The following is an 11,266-nucleotide window of genomic DNA, read 5'->3' as shown; positions in this document are numbered from 1 at the left end:
CGAGATATCTATGAGTTAAACATAAAATTTGCTTGTGAAATAGGATACACAAATATTTCCATTGATATAAATTTGTTGCCAGATTAAAGTATCGCTTTTCGTCCATTGGCAAACCAACAATTGTGAGGGAAAGGGAAACAATGAGGAAGACCATGCTGATGAAGCACATGGATCATCAAAGATAAGGGCGAGTGGTCTACTTACAAAATATGAAACAAGAATGCGTACTAATCAAAATAAAATTGCAATCCAAAATGAGTCTACCAACTTGTCTTGGAAGAAAGAATAAGGCACATCGTTAAAAGGACTAGTGGAATTGTGCATCTCAAGGGCTACACCAACACTTTTTTCTTGCATTGGTTATTTGCTAATGACTTGCAATATTCTAATCAAGGCTACTTTTCTACATAACATTTCTAGCTATGCCACTCCTTCGAGCATTGCATTTGCATAGGAGTAAGGAAGCCACAAAATTTGGAGGAGGAAGTAGACAAGGGGACCAAGGGATGGACTTTGCTTCATGGATTCAATACTTAACAACAAGAGAAACCTATGGAAAAATTACACTAGGTTGTGGATACTTTGCGTTCAATGAATTCTTTGAACTATACCTGATTAGAGTTTGGAAGGGAAGCAAGTTTCAAATCATCTTTGCAATGGTGAGCTTTTGCATGTCCTCAACAAAGAATATTCAAAGTTGAATTAAATAGTCCAACAAAATCAGGTTGTTAAGCTTTTGCTTGATATCAACATAGGTCTACATGCTAGTAGGTAACGCAATAGCATTGCAAGAGAATTCTCACACACAACATCTACCTAGTAGGCTAAAATCCTTTTTATTCTTTGTTTTGAACATAGTGGCGTTGGGGAGTGGATCTCAATTTGTCACACCCACAGAGAAAGACACTTCCTTTAATTGGATGTTCATCTTCTTCAACATGGTATTCAATAAAACAAATATATACCACAAATAATTCTTACATATTTTTTTCTATTGTCAAACTAGTCTTTCCCATTTGCTAGAAATGTGTTTTTTTTGCTTTGTAGGTATTAATTCCAACATAATCGCTATCAACAAAAGGAGCATATGAGCAAACCATTATAGGTAAACTTTTGAGATTTAAATTCAATAAAGTAGAACAAAAAGCTAAGCAAAAAATAGAGCTAAAAGCGAAGCTAAATGTAGGATTGAAACCAAAGCTGATGAGAGAGGGGGCACACCCTCTCATATTAAAAATAATTGGAGAGAAAGTGTGCCGCCTCTCCCCATACATCATCTATGCATTTTTCTTTTTTCTTTTATAATTTTTTTAATTTTCTCTTTGAATTTTATTATTTTGGATTTTTTAAAAAGGGGAAGGTCATCCTATTCATCGATTGAGTATGTAGAGTTCCATTTTTATGACGCATTCACACTTATGATTATACTTAGCGAGCCCTCTCTTTTGTTATGCATGTTCTTCTTAGTGAGCGAGAGAGCTAAGGAATCGAAAGATGATAAATGCATAATCGATAGATAATAACACCATCATCCATGTGATCATAATCAAGCTCATAATATCTAAAAGGTTGTGGTGATGATTACTTCCATATTATCGAAGAGAGAACTCACAAGCTCATACGAGCAATCTTTTAATTATGTATTTGTTGGTTTCAGTTTTAAAAAGTGCTAATCTTTGCTCATCACATATAACAAGGGAGTATAAGTACTCGTGAGCATTGCCTTCAAGTTGGTTCTGTCAAAGGAAAACAATTGTCAAGATGAATGAATGATTAATTTGCAACACATGCGATGGAAGCCGTGTATAGGAAAGTTCGAATGATTTGCCAACTCCGTGTGTGTGTGTGTGTGTGTGTGAGAGAGAGAGAGAGAGAATAGAAGGGGCAGAGTGGCAACAAAGTGCTAATAAAAGCGCTACTCTGACATTTACAAGAAGGATCAAATCCCCAACGGACCTTGTGTCACATCTCGCCTCTAAAATTTTTCTAGGTTTTCTGTGAACACTGTAAACATCTGATTGTGGCTGTCGGTTGTGAGTTGAATTCAGTCTACTTTGATCTGGACGAGACGAATTGTTCAACAAATCTTTGAATCAAACAGAGGCAAGGCCTTAAAAATGCAGAGTTTGGCAGTGTGGTTGTGTGCTATATGTAAGATGTGGTTGAAGGAGAGCAACGTTGAAGCAATCCTTGCTGAGGGAAATTGTAAATGGTTGATCGGCAAAGCAATTTATTGGCAGTGTGATTGTGAATTATACTTATTAAAGATCTGATTTTGCGGAAGACATGCAAATGCATTCTGTATTTCATGGTACAAGTGTTGCAATCTATGGTACTGTGATTGTGAATTATAACTGTTAAAGATGTGATTTTGCGAAGACATCCAAATGCATTCTGTATTTCATGGTACCAGTGCTGCAATTCTCCGAAGCTGGGACTGATTATTATCCTAAAGCTACAAACAATGATCGATCGGCAAAGCAATTTGTGGATTCCCTGTTCAAGATCTGATTTTTTGGATGACAGGCAAATGCATTCTGTGTTTTATGGTAAAAGTGCTGCAATTCTTCGAATTGCTGTGGCTGATTATTTGTCCTAAAGCTACAAACAATGATCGATCGGTGGCAAAGCAATTTATGGCAGTGTGATTGTGAATTTCCTGTTAAAGATGCGATTTTGTGGATGACAGGCAAATGCATTCTGTATTTTATAGTACAATTGCTTGCGATTCTACGAAGCTGGGGCTGATTATTGTTCTAAAGCTACAAAATAATGATCAGATTTTGACAGAAGGTGTGCTTGCTTCGGCGATTCGCAGTTCTTCCCAGCTCGAGTCATGGCGATAGGAATTCGCACCATGCCCTTGATCACCCCTCAAGAACAGAAAGTAGGCTTGCTTCGGTGATTAGCGGTTCTTCCCAGCTCGTATGGTGATAGGAATTCGCACTTCATGCCCTTGATCACCCCTCAAGAACAGGGCACCAAACGTGTACTCTCCATTGGAAGAGGCGGCCGCCCTCAGAACCACGGAGAATTGCACCGATTCCCCTGCTGGCACCGTGATTGACTGAGGTTCGACTTGCATCGATATGCCTGTTGGTGCCACATATGTTGCTGTGTACGTCTCGGTGTTGCTGGCTACGTTTGTCACTGTCCTTTTGACAGTTTGAATGTCTGAAAGGCTCGAGATGGTGATGGAGGGAGTGTTGAGATCTACAGGCTGCCCAACCTGCGAGCTGCAGCTTGAACCAGTCGCGTTGAGAACCTGGGCAAAGTCTACCTTCGTTACTGAGCAGATAAAATTGATATAGTCGTCGTAACCTGCCAAATTGAGAGATACAGAAATCAACCGTAGTGTGTAAGTAATCAATCATGTATACCAGATGGCATTAGCCAAGCACAGAATCACATTGCTCTCTACATGCCTGCATCAAAGATCAAGCCAGGGTCAAGAGCAGCAGTTGCATTCACGGCTCCACTGCCGATGTCGAACGGAGTAGCAGGATCTAAAACAAGAGCACCAGAGTCGGAGAAGCGCTGAGCAAGGAGTGGTGCCCCTTTATTATCGACGACCGAGGCAGTTGTCAGCATTGCCGAGGCAATGGCTGCTGGGCTCCAATTCGGACGCCTTTGTATCAGTAAGGCAGCAATGCCAGCAATATGGGGTGTAGCCATGCTTGTTCCAGACATCATGGCAAAAGTCTGACCTGAAGCAATCAACCAATTCATGCCTGCAATCAGCGCTTGAAAACCTTGAATTTTGAAACCATTTTGCTCTTTGGACCCTGGAGCTTACAAATTCCAGCTCCACTCCTGAAAATCTGGCTCCACTGCAAAGCATTCCCACTTACAAGTTCCAACTTCACAATGCACAGAACTTACCCTGAAAATCTGGCTCGTCTATACCAATCGCAGTCCACGCAGCCCATATCAAAGAGCCAGGCGCCAGGATATTAGGCTTTAGAATGTCTGCGTCTTCAAAGTTGAAGTCTTTTACATTTGGCCCTCTCGAAGAATAAAGAGCTACTTGTGGGGCGCCTCCCAGATACTCCGGAGTTAAACCATTTCCGATTTTGGCTCGGGCTCCAGAGTCTGTGATTTGTCCCGTTGAATCTCTTACAATCGATGAATTGTAATAGTCCAGAAGAGCCTGACAAAGTAAACAAACTGCAACGAGATTAGCCTCGCAGTGACATTTGACTCTAATTATGGATGCAATGTAGGAGTTTAGACTGACTGAATACAATGTCCTTTGTAATTGTTCTAACTTCCGAGTGAGGCAAATGATTGAAAAGCCAGCTACGAAATGCTTTAATCTGAAGGACATATAGCTGGACCTTGATGAATTACGTACAAGAGAGTTCTGCAAATCCGTTATAACAATTCCAGGAATCTCAATGGGAACTGGATTAAATTTTGTCCCAGGCAGGTCTGTTCTTGTGAGCAACACAAATCCCACAGCACTTAGGTTTTGAGCAGTATCTGAGACTCTCTTCACTGTTGACCCTCCATATATGAAGCTGAACGAGTACGTGCACATCAGGATTTTGCCTTTAACAAGAGCCTGATTGAAGGCCTCAGGTTGCTGACAGTTGCTAGGATTATATAAGAAGCCCGTGCTGTTAACCAGTGCATCCTCAGCTAGCATCAAATTATACATCTGATCTCCAGGGGTGGCAGCTGCCAATAATATATAATATTGAGAGTAGATGTTAGGAAAAGGGAACTGGTGCAATTCTTAAGCAAAGTCCCATGGTTTGTCCAACCATGGCTGATTCTCAGGCTTCTTCATGGCACGCAAAATCCAAAACTCAGTAAAATCATCGATCGAAGGTTATGGAAGAATTTCATTATGTGGGAGATTTTGCTTGCAAGTAGAGTTGGCACAGATGATGTGGGACTTACGAGCAAGTCCTGCCCCTGCCAAGTTAGCTCCATTTCCAAGAGAGAGTAAATTTGCGTAGTTCCTATCGTCGATTCCTGCAGCAACTGAGACAATCCATGGGCTAAAAGAGGTCATTGTTCTGGGATAAGGTCCACCGTTGCCTGCTGCCTGCACTACAAACACCCCTGCCTTCACTGCTGACAGGAGAGCCACATCAAAGACATTGAGAAACGTGGTGTGCATGCTTGATGGAGGACTGCTCGGTCCCACGGATAGGCTCAACACATCCACCCCATCCTTAGTTGCCTGTTAATTTATCCAAACGCAGAGTCAGTACAAATACATGAACCTGACAATCTGACATTAGGCAAAGAAGTAGGTGACTGGTGTGTCTAATAGAACAGAAGTTGTTTGATATGGTTGGGTTTAAGCTTTCAAGTCATCCCCATCTCCAAATTTCAGACAAGGCAAACCAAAAAACATGATGAGAGCTGAATCAAATTTGTTTATAAATTCCAGTTATCATAAGAACTGGCATGTTTATCTTCTCCCCTACTTTGCGGTCGTGTACTGCTAATCTTGTTGAGATAGCGCTGCTAAATTTTTAAGAGAGCAATAAACAAGTTCAATGCCCCAGCTTACCTGATCTATTGCTGCAACAACATCAGCTACGAAGCCTCCAAATTGTCTGTAAAGAGCTTTATATACAGATATTCTGCGAAGGAAGGTCGGTCCAAACAAGTGAGTCATACAGAGCTCTCTCTCTCTCTCTCTCTCTCTCTACGTGAGTCATATAGCGCTCTCTCTCTCTCTCTCTCTCTCTCTCTCTCTCTACGTGCAAGCACCAAGACACGTCAGTACATGATTGGTAAATGTCCTACACTACCATATCCACAGTCGGCAATTGTATGTGTCTAGTAGCGATGATGACTCGAACCAACAGCGATCCCATAATTTTACTAAATTCCCCCCACCCCCCCTTTCCCCAAAAAAAATTTCATAGCTAAGTGCTCACAAAGGGCTTAGAGTCCTAAATTTAAGCACACAATCCTTGTAAGAGTCTTAATTTCCCTACCTTGCACGAGGAGCCATTCCACTTGCACTACCAAAGTAAAAGCCATAATCAACGACTGAAATTCCACGGTTTCCAGCTGCTATTGAAGCAGTATGGCTGAAAGCAAAGCGACGATAGATTCAGTAATTTCCAATGCAGATGATGATCATGTCTCACCTTATCATCCTACAATTACTTACAAGCTGCCAACCTGCAAAGTAACCTGCATTGCGATTTACCTTCCGTGGCCATCTCCATCGAGTGGAGAGGCGAAATCAGTCGACGAGTTGAAGGCACCAGCTGCTTCTGCAGCCGCCGAGAAATGTTGTGCTCCAACAATTTTGCCATTGCAAAAGCTGCCATTGACACCACTAGCGGCTCCCTCGCATTTCCCATAAAACTTGTCTAAAGGTGGATAGGGGATGGAGCCGTCTGCCGAGAAGCTAGGATGAGTTGGGTCAATTCCTGTGTCAATAATGCCAATTATCACTCCTTCACCTGCACTTGTAGCTCCTCCATCCAAAGGCCAAACCCCAGTAGGGAGACCCAAAAAATCTGGCGTGTGAGTAGTCATCGTTCTGAGCTGCCAGTCTCTCTCGAGTTTTATCACCCCAGGCAATCTTCGCAAGGTATCTGCCTTTTGAAACCATCATAAGCATACGTTAAAGCTTTCCTATAGGGGACAAAGTATAATGGCTAGTGACGTTTTCGAATAAAACTATAAGGATTACGCGGCTAAGGCCTCCGAAGGTGCAAAAAAAAAGGTACCTGCTCGGCAGAAACGTCTATCGCGAACCCGTTGATGACATGGCTGTAGCTGTAGAGCTTTTTATAAGTTGCGGCTTCAAATGTGCTCTTCAAAAGGGTGTCGTGCTGGTTTTCCAACTGTGCAGAGTAGGCTCGAGCTGCTAGACTATCACACCAAAAAAAATCATTTTGATTAAAGACAGGCGTTAGTTTCACCGACCACTTATTACAAGCGGAAAACTTTGATCCACATTTCTGTTCCAAAAGAACTAATTTAGAAGTGCCGTTGTATAACAAGAATGTCGCAATGGCCAGAGGTGCACATGTCGCAAAGGCCATTCCTATCTTCCTCCTTAAGATTGGGAATACAACCAAATGGACAGGTGATGCCAAAACACGAATTGAAGGACACGCAGTGAAACAGAGGGAGAGTACCTCGAATGGAAAACCCTGCGATGAACCAAACCCCCTTCGGCAGCCTTCACAGAATATTTTACACCAGCAGCGGCACCGTCTAGTGTTACTATGTATACTTCCGCTCTAGCGCAGGCAAGAAGCACATTAATGAGCCAGAAGCAAACTTCTCTCGCGAGACAGCTGAGCCCATAATTAAGTCTCCTATCTGCCATAGTTGGCTCGTTTACTTTGAGAGTCTTTGTTCTTTGTCACGATACCGAAGAGAACCAACAGAATGGAAACAATCTTCCTACTGTTCGTAATGCGCTTTGATTATGCCGACATGAACTTTTCCAGGTATGAGCGTCTGTGTCTTTAGCCCAAGCTTACAAAATTCATGTACTTCTTGCTCTATCAGTCTCTTGCTGGTTTAGCTCACTTACAGGCCCCTTTCCCTTAATTGGTGATTGTTGTTTGAGTCGACATATGAAATTGCGGAATGGACGTCACAGTATGTGACCCAAGTACGAAATGCAGGATTTCGCAGCAATCAGAAGTGCGAATGTGGACAAGAAAGTAGAGGCACGAATCGCTCGCACGTATGTCAATCACAGAGGACCGTAAACACCGAACAAGAAAAGTAGTACAGGCATTCAATTTTGCTGCCAGGGAAAAGGCTTGATGTGGAGGGGTTTGCGTAAGGAAGGAAGAGAGATTGATACAGAATCGGACGGCGAATCGTGTGGAGCTTGGCTGGAGCCTGGGAGGGAGCCGAAAGTGGAGACAGGAGGAGAATGTTGGGCTCAAAGCTCAGTTAAAAGATCAAGTATAGAAAACACACGCGCGCGATCACAAAAAGCTCGGATGAGGAGAGTGAGCTCTCATCAAGAATCGGAAAAAGATGGTCACACAGGAGAATAGAGACAGAGAGCGATTTTCGAAGCAGGGAGTCATTCGAAAGCTCAAGAATGAATGAAGGGCACAGGGCGATTACAGAAGCCGAATGGAAGACACTGAGAACGAAGGAGGGGAAAATCTAAAGCTGGGGGAGGCAAGGAAGGGGCAAGCAAAGGCCTGAGCTTTTTCAGCGCATGGAAAGAGGTATACGAGATTGAAGCAGCATTGATGGAAGCTGAAGGAAAGCTGTGAGAGATGAATGATGGTAAAAGCAATGGGAACAGGCCCTGATAAGTACTACAGAGGGAGGCAATGTTGAGAGAGAGAGAGAGAGAGAGTCTAGATAGATTGGGCTTTTTGCATGTGGCAAACAAGAAGCAAACTTCAAAGTACTTACTCGAGAAAAAGAGCACACACTGTACACACACACAAGGAGGAGATTTGCAGAGAGAAGGAAGTCTTTCAAGAAGAGTGTAAATTTCTCAGGAAGGGAGGAGAGCAAGAACAGGAGGAAGGTGGAAGAACAGACAAAATAAGAGCTTTGGAAAGGAAGAAGAGAAGTCAAGATTTGAATGATGGGAAGATGTGATCACTGATGAGCTTATCAAACGGGCAATGGGAGTCTGCAGACACTCCACTGCACTACTAGGTACTACAGAAAAGAGATTGAGTGAAAGAGAGCCGTTGAAGTAGCCGAGGAGATGGAACAGAGTGTCCAGAGCAGGAATGTCAGCTTTGCAGAACTCACCCATCTACATTTTTCCTCTTGTCAAGAATCTCGTACCCCTCAAACTTTGTTACCTTTTAAGACTTTTTTGGCCGTTTGCTTCCTGCCCATTTGTTCCCTTCAACGACAATCTTTCATCTCTTCTGTTCTTCTTTTGCAGCTTTCCATGTTGATTGCTTTCACTCATCTTGCCTCCTCATTAGCAAAGCAGCTTTGTTCATCTAGTTTTAGCTGAAAAGTTGTTCATCTTAGCTGCTCATTTAGCAAAATCTTCATCTCAATTGCTCATAAGCAACTTTCATCGACGGAATACATCGTCTGAGTTTGCTCATCCACAAACTTTCATACACTAAATCCTTACTCATCTTTCATTGCTTTTCTCTCTCTCGATAGACTCCCAAAGTTTCATCTTTGCTCGATCCAATCACCACACAAGACGTCGCCTTGTCATCTCGATGCTCTTACAACCCAGCATTTTTAATCGTTGCTGAAATCCATGGGCTTGTGTTCCAATGTCTGTAAGGTCCTCCATCAAGCATGTGGCCTGTTTGCCATGATTAGGAACTGTGTCTAGTATATTGTAGTGTATACATCACAGGAACTTGGATGTACACACGCATGGAGGAATAATCCATGAATCATAATTTGAGTGAGTTTTATTCACAGTGTTGTGGAATCTGGTTGATCGAGATAGAGAGAAAGGGAGACAGCAGTGAAAGCACAGATGTCAACATGATTATCATGAACGGGGTGCAGAGAGCCAGAGTGCAAAGTTGCATATATCAATCACTATAAGGGAAAGGTACATCAATCACTCTGAAGGGACCATCCTAGAATTTGGGTGCTCTTTTCTTGAGTACTGTGCTGTTTTTGTTTTTTATTTTCCACCCTCTTTTGGTCACCTTCTGATTTTGGGCGTTTACCACAGCTCTTCTATCAACGCAACAAAGCTAAGCAAAGTAGCAAACCAACCGTTGATTGTGTGTGTCTTTTTTATTATTGACGAGTTTGATCCCAAGGTACCTGCGGGTCCCCCTACATAGCCTCAAATCCAGTGGGTGGGTGTGTAAAATAAAATGAAATATAAAAATAAAACATATTTTTTCCTGATTAAAAAGATCTTATATTAAAGCTCAAAAATACAAAAATATGACAAGGCAGCCTCCCTTAAACGGCAGGCTTTGATAGCTTTAGTTCGAGCCAATGCACACGATGCTAAAAATGTGCAGCTGGTGGTGGATGGCACATATTTCCAAGCAAGTTTGAAGCGCCACTGGTGCTAGAAATCGCAACTCAACATTTGAGGGTCTCAATTTCGGCACCGGATGCGCATTCCATTTTGTACTGGCTGGAGTGTCTTCATTGCTCTGCCCAACCAATGAAAAATGGCCAGTAGCACTCTGCAAACTCTTTTCAGCTCATTAGAAGCACCTTCAGAGCTCCCTACAAGTGCTCAGAGTTCTTAAATGTCCACCAAAATCTGTTCACATGATTTATTTATCTACAAGCTCAAATGTCGCACTGGTTCATCATTTTTCCTCCCGTGTGCACTAGCTCTTACAAAGAGCCGCATTTCTTCCTGGCAAAGAACCTAGAGGTCTTTACTACTTCTTCAACGGTCCAATAAAAAAGAGAGACCCTTGTTAAACCTTTGTGAAAGATTACCTCATTGTAGTATTTCCATATAATTGAGACTATTATAGCCCTTGTAAGTTGCCACACAGCATAGGTTAATTCATTCAAGCTTCTAAGCAATGAATTTTTCCATGAAGGTTGAATATTGCCCAAATATCAGAGCATTCCCAAAACAATAAATAAAACATATTGGTATTTTCCCCCAATTGCATGGCAAGACGCATCCTTGCCCCACATGGGTTACAGGAGTTTCGACCTCACTCGCTTTCCTATTCCTTGATCCAAAAATTATTTGATTTCGAACAAACCTGATAGAGAACATACGCTCAAATGATTTGCCATATGAGAACAAAAGAGGATTGGAAAACCAAAGGTATCTCCTAACTATTCACATAGCACCCTAAACTCTTAGCGAAACACCTAGCAAGACCATAAAAGATGCTAGGTAGTGTCCAATCTATCAAGTCAAAGGGCACAATCAGGATCATACTAAAGATTTTGGAAAGCTGAGTTCTCGTTGGTAGATACTAAAACAAGAACTTTTTGACTTGGATAGAAGCAAAATCCAAGCAATACGACTTCTCCAACTCCTTTTCGAGCTAGAAATATTCATAATACAACATCCCATTATTAAATCTTAGACCCCAGAGTAGAGGGGCTAGACTAGAAGTTGTATGGCCATTGGCTAACCCCCACCATAAACATGATACAATGAAGTTTACTCTTAAACATAATCGGTTTTACAAGTTGAAATGATTAACTTGTCAATTTTTAAAACTACCATGCACAAAAATTAGTCTGTAAATTAAAGGCAATGCAAAATCTCCGTTCTCCACACCTCAGACCACTTTGCTCACACACTACAAGGCCTCATGAGTTCCTGCACTATCAATAAAATATTGAGGTGGAATGATCTTATTTACCA

The 11,266-nt window shown here is 42.1% G+C and overlaps 1 protein-coding gene across 2 annotated transcripts; it reads right to left on the bottom strand.

Annotated features, from left to right (window-relative positions):
• Positions 1–2,788: 2,788 nt before the first annotated feature.
• LOC147905837 (subtilisin-like protease SBT2.6) lies at positions 2,789–8,558 on the bottom strand. 2 transcript variants are annotated; one of them, XM_087375081.1, is made up of 10 exons: positions 7,122–8,558; positions 6,708–6,852; positions 6,179–6,576; positions 5,961–6,056; positions 5,528–5,600; positions 4,906–5,191; positions 4,355–4,680; positions 3,883–4,150; positions 3,426–3,707; positions 2,789–3,321 (listed from the first exon to the last, which is right to left on the bottom strand). In XM_087375081.1, the coding sequence occupies exons 1-10, from the start codon at positions 7,313–7,315 to the stop codon at positions 2,906–2,908; spliced, it is 2,484 nt and encodes an 827-aa protein (XP_087231207.1). In that variant the 5' UTR covers positions 7,316–8,558; the 3' UTR covers positions 2,789–2,905. The 2 variants fall into 2 exon arrangements, with proteins under 2 accessions (XP_087231207.1, XP_087231215.1); XM_087375089.1 differs by lacking the exon at positions 7,122–8,558 and having other exon boundaries at positions 6,179–6,572; positions 6,708–6,785.
• Between the last annotated feature and the right edge of the window lie 2,708 nt (positions 8,559–11,266).

Source organism: Dipteris shenzhenensis, chromosome 1 (genome assembly GCF_047967505.1).
Source record: "Dipteris shenzhenensis isolate YYH24624 ecotype China chromosome 1, Dip_SZ_1.0, whole genome shotgun sequence".
In the NCBI taxonomy this organism is placed as follows: domain Eukaryota; kingdom Viridiplantae; phylum Streptophyta; class Polypodiopsida; order Gleicheniales; family Dipteridaceae; genus Dipteris; species Dipteris shenzhenensis.
The sequence above is the reverse complement of the archived record's forward strand: the minus strand, read 5'-3'. Positions and strand labels throughout refer to the sequence as shown.

Excerpts from the sequence above, each read along its gene's own strand:
- LOC147905837 (XM_087375081.1), bottom strand. The coding sequence starts at position 7,315 with ATGGCAGATAGGAGACTTAATTATGGGCTCAGCTGTCTCGCGAGAGAA. Across the intron at positions 6,577-6,707 it reads TAGACGTTTCTGCCGAGCAG|GCAGATACCTTGCGAAGATT; the intron begins GTACCTTTTTTT and ends TGGTTTCAAAAG. Across the intron at positions 4,681-4,905 it reads GGCAGGGGCAGGACTTGCTC|CTGCCACCCCTGGAGATCAG; the intron begins GTAAGTCCCACA and ends TATTATTGGCAG.